Source organism: Triturus cristatus, chromosome 2_1 (assembly GCF_964204655.1).
Source record: "Triturus cristatus chromosome 2_1, aTriCri1.1, whole genome shotgun sequence".
NCBI lineage: Eukaryota > Metazoa > Chordata > Amphibia > Caudata > Salamandridae > Triturus > Triturus cristatus.
Window position 1 is genome coordinate 948,347,518 of NC_140581.1, and position 17,986 is coordinate 948,365,503.

The 17,986-nt window shown below is 42.2% G+C and overlaps 1 protein-coding gene across 22 annotated transcripts in view; it reads right to left on the reverse strand.

Moving 5' to 3' along the window:
- Positions 1 to 17,986, reverse strand: part of PTPRD (protein tyrosine phosphatase receptor type D) — a 3,784,543-nt gene that overhangs the window by 38,695 nt on the left and 3,727,862 nt on the right. For all 22 annotated transcript variants that reach the window (XM_085633482.1, XM_085633637.1, XM_085633629.1 and 19 more), the window contains 3 exons: positions 9,091 to 9,376; positions 5,381 to 5,559; positions 2,281 to 2,407 (listed from right to left, as the gene is read on the reverse strand). In XM_085633482.1, the coding sequence (XP_085489608.1) occupies positions 2,281 to 2,407; positions 5,381 to 5,559; positions 9,091 to 9,376 (592 nt within the window). The remainder of the gene's footprint in view (positions 1 to 2,280; positions 2,408 to 5,380; positions 5,560 to 9,090; positions 9,377 to 17,986) is intronic.

Here is a 17,986-nt window from a genome sequence, read left to right on the forward strand (position 1 = left end):
CCAATTGCTGAAGTGGGCCAGCCAATTGCTGAAGTGGGCCAGCCAATTGCTGAAGCGGGCCCACCAATTGCCCTGTGCAGTATGCTGCAGTGGGTGGGAGAGAAATGTGACTGACACAATAGACCAATGGAGGAAAAGTGGTAAGTGAAAACTCCTAAAAAAAAAGTATATGATGCAAAATCGAAAGGTCTTGGATAATGCCAGACCCGAAAAAATGGTTGCATCTGACATTGTGTGTTATGTTCGCCTTGCAGTGGCAGCTCCTCCGCTAAGATGGAGGAGGATCGACCAACTGCACAAAAAGGAAAAATAAAATGACAATAAAGTATTGGTATTGTCATTTTATTTTTCCTATTGCATGCAGACTGTGTGCAGAGTAGGTTGGGGCTGGCCAGAGCAGGGGAGGAGTGGTTTGCACTCTTAAAGTGCGCATGAACTGTCGGGCCGACACTCTTGGGCCAACCAAACAGTTCATGCGCACTTTGTATGTTTCTACCAGGCTGCAGTACACAGTCTTGTCAGGAACATGCACAGGCTCCCTGTTTGAGTCTGAGCGTCGATCCACGGCGCTCAGACCAATCTCAATGCTGCATTGCGTTGTGATTGGCTCAGGGGAGCCTGTGTGCTGGGTGCTTCTTGCTGCAAGCCAGACTGCAGAGGAAGAAGGCAGAGGATGCAGAGGAGGCGGCGGCCAGCCGGCCGTTCTAAGGTAAGTGTTTTTTTTATTTATTATTTAACCCCCCCACCCCTCCCGCCCTGTCCAGTAACAGCCATTACTGTAGCCTTGCATTCCTGTTGTAGAAGAGGTGTGGGACCTTGTGATGCATTATTATAGTACATGGCGATAACATGTATTTTCTTTGTGAAAGGGTGTACCTAGAACTTCTGGATGCTGCCATTTACCAAGGAACATAAATTAGCAATCATCACTTGAGTTTAATATTGTATATAACATGTCATTATGCATTAAAGGAGTGTTATCTTGGTTCGCTTTAGTAGAACCAATTCAATTAACACACAAAAACACAACAATTGGCATAACAAAAGCCAAGGCTTAGATCATATGGGCCCAGGTGACCTTGAACTTGAAAGAACCCACTGTTGTCTTTGAGGGGGCAGCTGCCTCTGCATCAATATGATGAGGCCCACACAGCTTGTTCATGGAACCCTTACACATTTTGGTAAAGAAACCTCCTCCATCTTGGAATTAAATATTGCATATTCTTCTAAGTGATAGAAAAGATAGATTTCACATTAAATGTTACACACTGCAGGGGCTGGCCATGTGCAGCCCTATATTGGGGCATTTGAAACCAGATTCAGGGCACATGCAGATCTAGGCAATGTAGTTCTCTTTGGGTAACAATTGTTGTCTATTGGTAGCGTACTCCATCATCATCTAGATCACACTAAGAGCAGGGAAAGTTACCAGGTGCCTATCCAAATCTATCGTCCAGCAGTACATATCATACTTTATCAGGGCTGGACTGGCCACAGCGGGCACCAGGCGTTTCCCCGGTGGGGCAGAAGGGTGGGGGCCGGTTTTGGACCTGTGTGGGCTGTTTTCTGTTAGTGGGGGCCGGTTTTGGACTAGTGTGGACTGTTTTTTGTTAGTGGTGGGCGATTTTGCAGCAGTGCTTCAAAATCATCCCCTTGTAACAAAAGCGCATGCAACAGCGGAGTATCCTCTAGCAACAACCCCTCCTAACTAATTTCCAGGGCTGGTCTGCGATCCTAGGACGCCCAGGAATGCAATGTACTTTTTGGCCTCCAGAATACAGAGCATGCATACACTGTATTAGTAAGTACCTGCAATATGCTGTTCATAATGCACACAGGAAGTCCATGAGCCTTCTGTCAGCATGAGTCAGCCTTTGCTGGGGGTACTCCGGTCTCCCCGAGAGGGCAGATAAGTGTGCATCAGCACAGATGGAGTGAAGGACAGGGTGCAAGAATGCTTGCTGATGACAGGGCTCCAAAGAGCCTTCTTCTGGCTTGAAGACCACTCACTGCTGCATAGGGATTGAGTGGCATAAGGCCATCTCAGAGGGCCGACCAAATGATCTGCTGGTCCTTCCTGGCCCCTCCCAAATACCCTTACTCAAAGAGTAGAGATTATAAACAATAGCCGAGGGGCTCAGTGCCGGTAATGACATGCATTGAGAAGACTGAGGCAGGTATGCGGTACCCCTTACGGATATGTGGATTCAGATATGCGGGAAAAAACGTGCACTGACAAACAGAAGACAAGAGAAGTTAGAACAAAATCAGGCAGCTTACCCTTCCCATCTCGCGAAGCTTGGTAAGCATCACGACGATAGTGGAATTGTGCTCCCAAAGCATTCTCCAGAAATCCTCAGTTGTCTCCGCTAAGGGACCTTGAGTAGCTATGTAGGCCTTTTGTTGTCTAGAAGAGAAAGACAAAATGTAAATTGCAGATGGCACAGTAGTTAGCCATGCTTTGCTTATATGTAAATATTGATGTTGGCGCACAGCAGTCATTTTGTGAAGACAGTCAAAGACACGTATTATTAGCGTTTATCACATTAAAAGCAAATTACGGTGTTTTAATCAAACCAGAACATATTTTTTTTTTACTTCTGAGGAAATCACATTAGTATTATGATGTATGGATTATCGTTATTACTTTTAATTTTAATGTGATTCTAATAGCTCAATTTTATGTGTCAGAAAAAACACTTAAGAAGCACTTAGTTGTGCTGCTTGCATTGGTAGCACTGAGCGTCCTGCAATCAATTACGTTTATGAATTATAGAACCACTTTTGTATGAAAACCTCCAGCAAACTAAAAATTTCACAGTAAAAGATGCATAAATTACGCAGACCACATTCATCCTGCTTTGCTCAGTTACTGCTTACTAACAATGATGACTTGCGTTATTACACCGAATACTAACAAACGTTATCAGAAAAATTGCTTAATTCTATACATTTGGGGGCTTATTTCTGAGACCCCTGCGTCACATTTGCACTACGTAAAGTGGTACATGCATGACACAGGACATTCATAAAGATTTATGAAGCCACGCAAAGTCACCCTGAGTGGCTTTGAGGGGCATCATAAATCATGAGTAAGGCGCCGCAGCGCAAACCGCTACATCACCTTACTCTGCGCCCAGGAGGCGTTCCATGGGCAGTGAGTTTTCCCACGCAACACCCATGCAATTTGATGCCGTCCAGATTTACAAAAACATGTAAACCTGGGAAAGCGCCAACTTCCTATGCCTCCAGAGGTGAGACGTAATCTCCTTCTTTCCTCTTTCCATGGGTGCTGCATTCTGCAGCACACATAGAAAGAGGAAAATGCCTCTGGGGATTTTTGCACAGGAAGGTGCCCTTTCCTGCACAAAAACAATCCTGCCTGCAATGGAGGCACCCTTACGCCATGGTGCACAGGTGCATATGTTGGCGCCATGCTGCCAGAATGGCGCCTGCACAGGCAGAAAGCTCATATTGCAAAAATACGGTACATTTCTGCACTTTCACTTTGGCGTACAGCAGCACCGCAAGCTGCCTTGCTACGCGCCCTAAGCCAAAATACCGTTTATGAGGCCCTTCCATACTGTTTACATCACTCATGCTAAGTGATGAACCCTGTTATGAGGACTGCTTTGATTCTTGACATTTCGTCCATGTTTTATAACACTGAGTAAGCAACTTTGTATAATGTGCCAACATTTATGAATTTGAATGGTGGAAATGTCCATTTATTTTACAATCCCATGGAAAGTTTTCCCCATTTGTGAATCCTTGGCTAACCGTCATTTCAATTTCATGTTGAGGCTCAGTTGACCTAGAGCCGCTTCTCTAAGTTTCATTCTTCAACTCATTGCATTTTAATGCATTTATTAACTAGATTTCTGAAGCTATAAAATTGGTGCCTATTCTGTGACTTGAATCCTAATACTCCTGAGCATGTCCACTAAGTCAGTTTTTCCCCTCATTCTGGCTCTCTCCCAATATGATGTGCCAGATGTTTAAAAACATTTTCATTTGTTCAAAACCAGGCAGCAAAGCATGCCTACGCAGCTGGATCTGTATCAGAGGCTCCTGCAACCACCCAGTGAGGGGCATCTCTATAGGAAGTATGCAGTGAAGGACACTGCCAACCCTTATGGGTACTACAAAGCCCCCTGTAAAGCTGGACCCTTACTTGCACACACTGACACAGCACAGCATGAATTCATTGCTCTCTCAGGAATTTATAGAAGTACAGATAGGAGTGTAGCCATAATCTAAAACATTGTGCACCAATGCAGGAGCCCAGGGAACTGTGTATGTGTAGGGAGCATCACGATGCACAGTAGTGTGCATAGTGAAATTAACTTTTGTCATCTGCGGAGCAGTGTACTGCGATACCACTAGGGCCCAGATTTACTACCAATTTGCATTTTGCTTGTTTAATTTTTTAGCATAGTGTTTTGCTGGGATTTACTATCCAATGCAAAGGAGTATTTGCGTTGGATAGTTTCCCAAAGTAACGCAAAGTTGCACTATGGTCTACTTTGTTTTACTTGCGTCACATGGGCATGCCCTGGGTGGTACGTGGGCATTCTCATGCAATCAACTGGGGGTTTTGACACATATCCCTATCTACAAACATTTGTAAACAGTGATTTGAACCAAAATCGTACGCCTCCTAAAGGCAGGTGTAACAAGGAGAGAAGTTTTGATTTCTCCTAATTTTTCCTGCTTTATGCATGTGTGCTGGATTGTACAACAGACACACAAAACAGAAAAGTGTTAAAGGATAGTTTTTGTACTGCAAGAGTCCCCTGCCAATAAAAAAAAATATATTCCTGGCAGGAAGCACACATCCTTGCAATATGGTGGAGAGGTGTGTTCACTGGGGCATGGCAATGTATTTGCACCAGCGCAAGTAAAGAGGAAAACAGTGTCATATCTTAGTAGATATGGTGCTGTTTTGCTCTCTCCATTTCACGCAACGCAGCGCACCCTGAAGTTGCTGCAGTGCGTGACATGAATCTGGGCTCGAGTGTTTCTACCAACACACTATAGTAAGATTTTTAATCTACAGCTTCTCTCAAAAATGAACATTCTGAACTTTTTCTATTTCTGTTTTTCTCAAATTCAGCTCTACCAAACAAACCCTGAAATATTTTTAGCAGCTCAGTCACGCCCTCTTTTCTTTAGAGTCTCATAAGTTGCATTTTGTTTTGCTCCCTCCATACTTTTTAATTCCTGAATTTACTCTCTTGACCCAGCAAGTTAAGTGCCTCAACGTATAATTAATTGAATACATTCAGATACATTTCAAAATGAAATCTATGTCACATAAAACAAAAGATCCCCCCCCCCCCCCCCCCCGGCAAAACACAAAAACAGCATGGTTTCCTACCTGTATCCATCAATAAAGCTGGCATTTATATAGTCAGACCCTTCCACTCCTCGGATCGGCTGTAAGCACACCCTTGTGGATTCATATGGCATAATATTAACAAGGCGATTTTTAAATTTATTACATGGAAGATTGGCACTAATGAATCGTGAAGTGTGAGCTTTAGAGCTGGCAAGACGCTGGTAAACAGAAAAATAAAGAATAACGTTTGAATACCATTATTACAGAATGTGCAAATAGCATATACACACATTTTTGATGATCTAAAAATGACCTAATTGATTTTTATTATGGCAAATAACGAACATTTACTGTTATAGATTTCTTTTCAGTTTCATATTGGTTTAAAAAAATATATTTTTATTGAGCAGAGCATAAAGTACATAAAACTACAGTTTCATAATGTTTTTGAAGAGAATGAATGTTGCATACATTAAACATAACTAAAACATGTATTAAATATATTAAAAAGGCGAAAGAGCAGATTTTAAGAGTATGAAGATATATATATACTAATATTCTAATATTTATTAGATATATTAGATATATACATAGGTATTCAGCCAGTGTCTTTAAACAGTGGCCAGACCAATCCAAGATCTGAGGAAAGCTAACATTTTGATTCTATTAGATAATGAATAATCAGTTAACCTTCTGCAAGAAAAAAACTGTGAGGCGGGAGTGAGGTTTCAGACTATAGTTTAGTGCAGAATACATGTCTGAAATCAGAAGCTATTCCTAGGTGTTGTCAGGGGCCAAAGTGTTAATTAATGTAGCTCACAACACGAATAAAATAGCAGCAAGTTAAATAGTTCATTATTTGTGCAAGGTCAGTTAATTTAACATTTCAATAATACATGGCATACAAAATGTCTTCACCTAAATGCTTTACACATAACACTGTCAGCCGAAGATAAATAACATTATCTACATGTACAATGCTTGATTTACATAGAGTGCAAAGAAGCACAGTGGTTGAATGTGAATATTTTAGTATGTGTAGTGAACAGTATCCACACTGCATCAAATAGACGAGGGAAGTTTGTTGTAGAAAACAGTCCTAGATTTCTGAAAAAAAAGTTAATCAGTGCTTTGCTTTTCTAAAACAAAGAATGTAGGGCAAATCTGTGTCAGCTAGAAGAGGATATGTGCCATTGATGCTTCATCGGGGTATACATGGTTAGGAATACAAGCATCTAATACGCCTCAGCTGCTCAATAGCCAAAATACTATCATATCATTTAAACAATCCTAGGACACTGTTTGTTAATGAATGCAATGTTATTACGAATTTCCTATGACAATTTGTCACACTGCCACTGGCACAGAGGGCTTAAGTGGGAATTGTTTTGGGAAAACACCAAGTGGAATTTGGGAAACACCAAGTGGAATGAAGAGCAAGAAGATTTGTAATAGAGTCAGCAACTGTGAAGATAGTGGGGATATATAAATGATGTAATTTGAGCTGGAAGCATGTAGGGCAGTTGAAGAGCTTGGTGGGAAAATGTAAAGAGTGGAATTGCATATTAAAATAATACAGAATGAATCCAGGTACTTTTAGTGAATGGATTTGTCAATACATAAGTCTCAGTAAGCCTTATTCAACAAACCTTAGGAAACATTACAATACGTGACAGGTTAAATCCCCTTTCAGGAGCTTTTTTCCATTAAACCCTGTCACCTTCATTGTATCTAATCATCTTTTCCATGACCTCTACTGCTCTTGTTTTATATAGTTTGTGGAGTGCAATCAATCACTTTTCAGTCTTCAGTTGTGTGAAGTATGAGCTCCTTCCTGATGTTCTTCACATTATGTTCTCATTTCCAAGGAGTTCAGCTGTAAGCAAGTCTGAAAATCTCAGGCTTCAGGTTTTCCACGACATGCATGTGGTTTCACTCAGATCTTACGTTCAAATTTAAAGCATTGTACAGTTTGAGGGCCTGGTGTTCTGAGGTTTCCCTCCATGTTTCTTCCATTTCAGGGCTTTTCAGAATCCTGCTAAATGTGCAGCAAGGTGTTTGCTTCTGCTGCAATCATTGTGCTTCGAGCCAGTAGACCTTGCTTACACTAGAAGAATATTTAACATGGTCCTAGTATTTAGCAGGATACAAGTGTTATCAGTGTACATTTGAAGATTTACCCACTACTGCTCTGGGTAATGCCATGAAGGACCCGCATGGATAATATCACAGATAAAATCAGACAGTGTAATGGTTTCTCATTCGGTAATGAGCATGACAATATATGGAAAGAGGTTTCTATTGCCTTTTTCCACAATAGTTGAAAGTGGCTGGAGAGGAAACATTAAAACAATTCCATTGTGAAATCACACACTCGCATTCATTTTTACAGTTCTTCTCAGCTTAACATCATGGTTCACTTTACTGTAAGTTACTGAGACATAAAGCAGCAATGCATTGCTTTCATTTGAAGACAATAACAATCTTCACTAATAGCCAATGAAGATGCAGTACTCTATAGAAGATTTAACTCAGATCAATGGGCAATATGAGTATTGCTCAGTTCTAACTATTCTTGACACTGTCTTTGAAGCTCCTTTTCTATGAACTTACGTTGAGATCTAGGCATTAGCTGAAATCTTGGTTGATTGATGGTATCTTCAAATTAGGAATAGTGATGGTATGCTTCAGGGGACCTGGGATGACTCCTTTGAGAATTAAATTGATTTTAATGATTGTGATATAGGTTTGAAGTCAGATGAGGGGTTGCTTCAGACAGACCGCTGAAGTTGACTTTCAAAGGCAGGCTAGACATTTGTTTCTAGGGTCAGATTGAGATGCATATCCTTCCTGGCTAAATGGCAGATTGTGGTGAATGAGTTCATAAAGGAGGAGTGCATTGGGCTTGGTAAAGTGATGTTTCTCAGTTACTGGAGAGACATCATCAAAGGTTCCTTGTGGACTTGTTGGGTTACTCAGAGAGTGATTTTTTGGAATTTGCTTTGGTTAGTTCCTTTTATGAATTGATATCCTCACTTGCTTTATTTGGAACCTCACAATAATGGCTTTTAGCAACTTAATGGAAGTCCCTCTGTGTCTCAAAGCATATTTTATTCTCACCAATCCTTGATTATGTTCAGGATTTCAGATTGTTTGTTTCAACAAAGAATTCAAATTCACTAATCAGTGGAAAATCGAGAATTAGCCGAATTTGTTTTTCTGGTATTGAGTAGGCAAAGCTTTTCCAGTATGCTTGATATATTATCTTAGAACTTTTCCCTGAAGGCTTCTGGGGAAATGGCATGAGGATGTTTCTCTCAAACCCTTCAAAACCTATATTTAAATAACGCCTAATCCAGTGGGTTGCAGTGTCTGGCAGAAGTGGTGGGGGATAGGGGGGTGCTTTGTTTGGGTGTTGGACTGGATTAGGTCCAAGAATGTGAGGAGGAAAAAAGAGGAGGAATCACAAGAGTAGAAATTGTCCTAAAATATATGTGGATGAAGTCGGAGGGCCTGCAAGAAACTGTGGCAATGTGTCAAATGAGGGTTTGTGAAGTGAGATTGCCATAAATGAGAAGAAATGGAAACTTTTTGGGTTTTGTTAAAGAAGTATTAGTGTAAACACACAGGCTACCTTTAATGAGATATTTGAACACACTTTAAATTTTAGAAGGAACACACTAGTAAAAAACATAGCCTAACAATTATAACATACAATGTTACCACACATGTAGCGTTTTTTTGTGTACCTTAAACTCCAGCTCCATTCCGGTGACATTTTCTCCCGGTTCTATCTGTGTCAACTTTTGAATATATGTGTAAAGGTTTCTAGCTGGCACTTCGGTATTTCCACACGTCACTGCTTCCATCAGTGCGTCATGGATGAAGATATACTGGTCCTCCGTCTGAACCATGTAGTTCCTCTGCGCTCTCATTAGAGTTACATGACCATAAATATCTACAGTTTTTTCGTGCTTTATTCTTTCTAACATGGCATCTATTACAATGAAGCAGCCAGTCCTGCCGACTCCAGCACTGAAATAGAATGGAAAACAAAAATAGTTTACTATTTCACAAGTTTATCATGTCCTACTTAGTACAAATAAATGTTAGCAAACAGTAATTGATTCAATATGTCCAGAAAAAAGGAACAAAACCTTAGGCTAAACCTAAATGAAGGCTTATCCTGAGGGAGAGAGAGGAATACAAACTGTTAAATGCTTAAGTAATAATACTTGAATGGTGTCCCTTTTTGTAAGTATTTCATCCGGTACTCAGCTCTGGCATTGAAACCAAAGTGTACATCTAACAATTGAAGAACCAATGATATAAAACTAATCTAAAAAACCTTATTACAGTGTGGAATAACAATGAAACAAATTAAAAGACATGAAAGTAAAGTTAACAAATTGCCCAGGGGACAAAAAGAGGTACAAAATCACAAAAAGATTGAATTGCACTGCTGTTGCATTTCTAACATAAGGACTGATTTAGGGCTTGATTAATATGGACCGCCAAACCTGTGGTGGCGGTCCCTGGACCGCCAGACTGGTGCTCCCTGGACTGCCAGACTGGTGGTCCCTGGACCGCCAGACTGGTGGTCCCTGGACCGCCAGACTGGTGGTCCACCTACCTTTTTATGAATACGGCGGTGGGACTGCCACAGGCCTGCTGCAACCACCAAGGATCATGGATTCTGCAGTGGTGGGGCAGCAGTGTGAGTCTCCAATATGCTGACGGTGCCGCTGTGGCACCATCAAGCATAGTAGGAGTTTCCTCACTGCCACAGTTTAAATGACGGTGAGGCTGACATAAAAACTGTGATGGTGAGAAAACAAAGGTTGTCTCAGGGCCTTGGTGTGCCTGCAAGGGGGGGCACATGTTGTGCCCCCCATGTGCAATCACACCCTTTCCTACACAGCATAGACTTTACAGTCCATGCCAAGCAGGAACGGTCTTTGGCATTCTCATTGCGATGCCTGTATAATAGGCAAGGCAGTGGGAATGCCAAAGGACCAACCGCCAGACCACAAGATTACTCGTAAACTGGCGGGCGGCTAGAGGTCGAGTTTGGTGGTGATGGAGCAGGGTGCTGGCCCACTCCAGCACTGTCAAACTCGTATTCAAGCCCTTTGAGTTTTATGATTTAGAGTTTTGCAGAGAGGGTACTCCACAACTGTGATGAAGTTGGTGCTCAGCACACAGTGCACCACTGCAAGGAGGGAGCAGAAGTGCACCATATCTTAGTAGATATGTATAACTTATGCTCTCTCCATTTCACACAACATTGCACAGCAATTCTGCTTGATGTCCTGCATTGGGTGAAACATTAGTAAATATGCCCCGGGAGGTTTGTGGGGTGAGAGTTGTCTTCAATTATCTCTCCCTCACACCCTTGTCTGGGAAAATATGATAGGGTGGTAGGATGATAGATGAGGACCGCCAGGAACTTCATAACTGCAAACTCATACAGCATGGTCAGACTATGGTGTCTGTATCTTCATGAATGGATCCTTCTCCTGGTCATAACGGGAGAGAGCTAGAGAAGTCCTACGGGCAGTGTGATGAGCAATCTCTGAGAGTGCTTCAGCCTTGCAGAGCAAAGGTACACACTGCATAAGTACCCTGACCCAGCAGAGAACATATCATCAGTTCCTGACTCCTTTACTGAGCCTGGAACTAACAGATTTCCCCTTCACTCTGCAACATTAAAGTACCTCTATTCCGTATGATGTTTGCTGGCACAGGAATTCATAGGCATACTACTAGCAGTGGTGTTTTATGATCTACAATCATTAGTTTCTCTGCTCAAGATTTAAAGTTATCCTTACAATCCTTAAAATCTCAGCCTTAAACATCAAGCTTTTAATTAAGACATTCAAAGTTAAAACACGTGATCTGCAGTCAGTTTAGACTAATCAATTATTTTCTGAAAAAGATCATATTCCATCAGAAAATATATGCAATAGCCATTTCACATAGCAGAATGTGTTTGTGTTTGACAGGGAGGGATGTGCCTTTATTGAACTCTCCCTTCCTTAAATCTGTTTTTCAATCAATATTTATTGATTGAAAATCAAAAGATGTCATACGGAGACAAAGTGCAGGTTTCATTGTCATGGAGTGGCTGTTAGACAATGCAAATCAAGCTGACCGAAAGGTCATAGAAAACAGACACAGAACCATAATAGTACAAATGAGATTAGTCAAAAAATGGACTAATGGGAGTCTCATTTGTATGGATGATGGCAAGACTAAGCCTATGGATTCCTCAACAGGGGCAATATGATCAAAACACGTTCCGCGAGCACTGGATATAGATGAACGAGGATGAGCAAAATGGGACGAGAAACACATTTGTATATTAGCCGAAAGTCAAATAAGCTCCAAGGTAAACAAGAATGTGACCGCCTGTCATAGGCTTGGAAGGGAATAAAATCTGTTGAGGTCATGTGAGCAACTGATGAGGAAGACTTATGAGTTGTCTGTGTAAGGAAAGGAGTGCTACAAAAGAGCTTTCTTTGATGTGGGTTTGTGCCAGATAACACCTATGAAGAAAAGAGCTGGCTCGCAGGGCACTGGGTAGACATAGGAGTTGGGCTACAACCAGATCCCTCTGCAAGGATGCTGACAGACAGTGTAATAGGAAGACTGACAGGATATGCAGAAATTAGGACCTCACCAGTGCAAATTCCATGAAAATGATGGAGGGGTCTAAAAACAAAATGTTAGTGAGCAATGACAAGCAAATATGACCTGCCTCACTAATCACTTGTAAGAACAGTGACTGAGTTCAAGAGGGCCGGTAGAGACAGATACCAGCACGGTACCTACATTCCAGGGGAAAGAGCACAGTAGGTGTTGAGAACAGTACAGGCAGAGAATGTTGCACAGACAGCCCATTCAATACCAGGAGGGGTCATTCAAGGGTCCAGAAGTGAAAGACTCACCAGATGTCAAGAAACTTCCACAAGGGACAGGGAAGACAGTAATAGCCTGATCTAGTGAATAGAGCAGTCATCTGCCCTATGAAGCATCCTGTCCCAGGATGTAGAAACCCTCTCAAATCCGCTAAGAGCAGGGTGAGTGCATCATAAGTCATTCTCCTGTGACACAAGCAGAGAAGGAGAGGTGAGGCAGAAAGTAAAATCCAGTCTCCATGGGCAGGTCTCCACAGATGACACAGGCATTTCACTCTAGATGTAGAAGCAGAATCACTTAGGTTGTGATCGGTGCTAAGCAGCATGGGTCAACTCACCCCATGATTGGCTATAGGGATCAGATGCTACAATATGTACCAGGTGGGCTGAACATCTTGATAGAAGCAACAGGACTCTGATACCCAAGTCACAAGCAATTAATGGAACACTGCCTGCAGGGCCAGACTGGTAACCAAAACTGGGCCCTGGCAAACTGCTTGGTCGGCCCCCAGGGAGGGGAGAGGGGTGCGGCTGAGCTGTATGCAAGGGTCAGTTTCGGCCGATTTTGTTACAGGGGGCCCATATAACAGGCCCCTGGTAACAAAAACGCCTCCCCCCGAGGTCCAAAACTGGCCCCACCCTGGCTGCCCACAGGCAAAACGCCCGGTGCCCGCTACCTCCAGTCGGGCCCTGACTGCCTGTCCATGTTTTTGCAGCATCTCCTGTGAGGAGTGGGAAGTTCTGGGTGCATCAAACCCTTCAGATGAGCACCAATGTCGAGGGAACTATCTATGGGGCAGGTAGTTCTAAGCCGCAGGAGGAGGGTGTCAGCTCTGCTTCCTCTGCTGAAAATTCGGACGTATTGAATTTTGGAAGAATAGTGGTTTCTAGGTTAGCATTTTGCCACACTTTTGGAGGAAGTGGTCATGCTTTGGGGTGTTGCCCTGCACCTCATTGGACAGGAGTGCCCTCCTGCTTCACCCCAGAGAACACTGAATAAATATCTGCTTTTGAAACCTAAGAGAATCAGAAGGGTCCATGCTGAAGAGTTTGATGTGCATTCACCAGGCTCTGCACTCTGGACATTGCGCCTTTTGCACCATCTGAAACTACAGCCCTGTTTCAAAAGGACTAAAGAGTGGACTTCCTGCAAGCAACATGTTAACAGAGTTCACCTGGACCATCACCACAAAGAATCCCCAGCCTGGAGTATTACCAGTGGATTTGTAAGGGTTTGTATCCAAGTAGATTGTGAGGATTGAAGTCTTACACTTTCCAGGACCCTCTTGGAGATTCCAGAACCTTGGACTGTGTTGGACACTTTGGGGCCCGCAAGAAGAACTTCAGGAAGGACTTCTAACAGGATCCAGCCTGCTGGAGGGGGCTGCACAAGACTGGTGAGAGATCCCCCAGAACAATTGCTAAATGTGAATGTGTCCCTGTCAGAGGCAACAAAATGATAAAATGTGGCACTGTTGGTTTCTAAGCACTAGAAAGTGACTAATCTTTTAAAAATTTATATCTCCGGTTCCCGTCATTTACAGATAAAAATATTTCTTATTTTTATAAATTGGTGTTGGATTTTTATTGTGTGTTGTGTCTTAATTATTTACTGAATTGGTGTTTTTAAATGCTTTACATACCTGTCTTTGAAGTTAAGTCTGCCTGCTCGCAGCCAAGCTACCAAAGTTTGAGCATGGGAATAATTTTCTAAGACCTATTCTGAGCCCATTATCGTGTCAGTGATATTATTGCCAGTGGTAAATGCATATTTGCCACTTCTAATAATCCACTTTCCAACAATGTCATAAACAGTTTATAGATCGTTGCAATGTGGACCAAGCAGCAATTGTTTCAAGAATCTAGAAAGCTGTTAGGCAAACGCTTATTGACTGAAGCTGATTTCATCCTACTGAGCAACAGAACCATGTGTGGTAGACTTCAGAATAATACACTCGGAGTTCATCAAAGCAGTATCTGATTGCTAAAAACTCAACAATCTTGAAACACAAGTTTTTATGCCTAAAATAATATATTTCTATGTTTTTCTATGCGTCCTGCACAATGCAGCACACATGGAAACAGCAAAAAGGAGGAGAAATAAAGCATTTCTCCTGGTCCTAAGTTTGGCTCTGCCCAATATTCAAGTCACCCTTGTAAATATGGGGCAGCGTCAAAATCAATGGGTGTTGCGGTGGAATGCCCAACACAACACCCATTGCCTTCCCCTTTCACGCTAAGTATACAGGCTCTGTTAATTCACCAATAACATGCACGTTTGAACCCAACAACATTGGTTTGTGGGCTGCACTTGTTTTGAACTTCTTTTACGGGGCAACCATGCACATAAGTTAAATATGCACTGGTGGCACACTTTATATTTTACCACGGTGCCCTCGTTAATCATCATTTTTACGTCGCCTGCTTTCATGTTTTTTTTTAATCACCATGGCGCCTGATTCAGGGGCCACCATGCAAATGAGTTAAATATGCACGGGCGCTGTGTGGATTTTAGTAGGCATCCGCAATCATCATTATTTTTAAATTACTGTGATTGGGCGCCGTGCTTTAAGCTTTAAGTTTTAGCGCTGCGCCCGCTTTACTAATTTTAACTAATTAGAAACTATTGTTTCCAACACCACACATCCCCAAACCGGTGGATCTTTCCAACACCTCAGACCCTCCACTGGCTCTAGGGGTTGTACGTCAGTGTTGTTATCACCCTATTGTATTTTGTGGGTGTGAGCTACTTAAGAAAGATGTTTACACCCTTATTCACCTTCGTTTGTATTTTTTTTCGTTTACACTTTTTGCAATTTTTAGGAACACCACACTTCTGCTTAACCTCCCATGCCCCTAATTCATTGTTACTTCCCTTTCTCTCTCCACCCACACCCACTGTCCATTTTTTGATTTTCATGTTAAGGTATTTGTTTTTTCTTTTTAGCAGCTGCTAACTGCTAAAAGGCATTTGTTTTCCTTTTTCTGCGCTGTTGCACATATTTATTTTGCCATTTTACTTTACTGTTTTTACATAGCTGTTGGCCATGCACACTATGAAATTCTCTGTGTGGAATGCCTGGCTTCTAAAAGGACCCACTCCCAGGACTTGGGGGTGGGGGACAGGGTCTGAATCCATCTCAGCATCGGGGTCTCCTCTAGACATGTCACGGCAGCTGTGGTCATTTCTATAAACTAGTCAGCAGCATGCCATGAGCACTGAGGAGCCACGGATGTAACCCAGGGGTGCTGAGACCCCCAATGGCCCGGGGTAGGTGCTAAGCAGTGCAAGACACTTAAGGTGCTGCTGAGACATGGAAAAAAAGTCCTTAGGCACTCTCAAAAAAACAAGCATTTGCAATGCACATTTGTTGATGTTTGAGCTGTTGGCGTTGAAAATAACAATGTGTTTTACTTACATTTTGTATATGTATTGGAATAATTATATCTGCATAGCGCTATTGCCATTGGTATAAAATAGCAAAAGTAAAAAACATTGTCCTTTTCAATGCCAACAGCTCAAACGTCAACAAATGCGAAACCGATTGCATTGCAAATGCTTGTTTTCATTGAAGACACCATGCTAGACAGTCTTTAGTCAACTATTTCAACGTTCAAACTACATATCAGTAGCTAAAAAAAGATTTTGAATGTGACCTGTGATAAAATGAGCTCACATTAATAGGTAAAAAGCTTATTAATATTTTACACGTCTTTGGTCAAACAATGGTTTGAGGCCATGAGCTGAACTGAAAGAGCAGGAAGCATTTAGATAAAAAATGAACCGAAGTCGTGCACAAAACTACTTATCGCGGCACAAAACATAATGACCATTGCTAGCAGAAACCATGGAAATATTCATATTTTACTTTGCTAATGCAATGACACAAAAGACAAGGATTGTCCACATAATGGTGTCTGACATTGTCTAGTGACATTTGCACTTTACCATGGTAACGCAGAAATAAGCATCACCCCTTGTTATTTCATCAGTAGGAAATGAAGCCCTGGTTCAGACGCATTTTATCTGAACCGCCAAGTTTCCGCAGCAGTCCTTGCTTTGGTTGTGAGTGTGTGTGTTTTTAGTTTGTTGTTGTACTACGCTATCAAAGTCTGGCTTTCTTATCAAGTTGACGGATGAAGGTACTACAAGAGAGCGCATTTTTCTTTGATGGGGAAGAACGGAGCTCTCTGTAACTGTGATAATGATGGAGCCCTATTTGGGCTTTTTGTTTTTCATCATTCCTGCAGCCTTTCAACTATAACGCGATAAGTCCAGCACGGCACATAAACCAGACCCATTTCATCTCTTGTCTCGCTTTGGAAGCGGAGGCTCAGAATGACTCCCTGTGGTTTGATGGGAATCGAGAAACTACAGATCTGCGTTGAGGACAACGGCGGGCTGTTCATGTGCACAGCGCGTGTGGTGCGGAAATGCCACAGCGGGGCCAGAGATCATAGGCAACTCTTAACTGAATGTGGACCTGGGTGCCCAACTTCAGGCGTGGGTTGCCACCACAAAACCCCTGTAGTCACTACAGAGTGCTACAGCTAGTACTTAGTTTGTAAAAGAATAAGTACTGAGGCACAACGTATTGCTCAGACGCCCGCGGACGGCCCTATGAAATGTCAGGGTGCTGAATACCAAAGTTGCTTAGCTTTGATTCCTCTTCATGCCTCTTTAATCCACCACCAGACATTCACTCTCTGTTTCTTTATCTCACTCTTGCAGATTCTTTTTAATCCATTCTTTTTTCATTGTCACTCTTTTCTGTCTTTCTCTTTCTTTCCTCCTTCTGTACTTTTTTCTCTAATGTACTGAGTGAATTCAAGTCTGTTGAACCAAATACTCAAATGAAACACTGGCTACAACAAATACAATGCACAATCAGTATCTTAGGTCATGGCATGCAACCCTGCAGGCAATGTAAGGTTATTTCCCTTGACCTTGCCCTGTGCCCTGTTCCTACGCCGGGTGTCCCTCTATGACATGGTCGATGATAATGCCCAGGTTACACTGGGTTCAAGACATGCCTTGGACCTTATTCTTCTGCCCACAACACCCACAGGTCATGGCTCACAATGTATTCCCTTGTCTTAGCAAATATTGTTTCTGAATAAGGTGTGCAGACTCGGTTGCCAATCCAAGGTCCTGAAAATGGATGCCAATCAAATCAAATATTCAGCTAATGGCAGGCAATCACAATCCGAATCTCATTAGAGATTCAATTTTTGTTGTCAGGTTATCAAAGTCGAGCAAACTTACACTTAGCTTAGACTAGGTATGTTCACCACTCAGCACAAGCCATCTTGTTGGCGACAAAATGCACAATGCTTCTTTAAATATAAAAAAGACACAGTGGCCCGTTCGCACAGTTGGTCAGATCAATGGGAATATGCCCGGTCTGGGACCACAACATCTATGATGTCTTATGCATTTCAGCACAAGTTCTACCAAACCTGAGTTTACACAAAGAGAAAAACAATTTGCTATCAGAGGCAGTTACAGCAATTGCAGTGCTGGGCATTCTGCTGTTTCCAAGAGAAGGAAGGCTACACAAGCCATTAAGCAAGCTTGCCTTCCACAAAATTGTTATTGCCTCAATATTTTCGTTGAAGCAGCGACTACATTTGTCTTCAATTTCAGAAAACATGATTGAGCCGAGGTATGCTCAATGTCCCGTGATGTGGCGTGGCAGAAGGGCTGGAAAAAGGAAAATCAGGA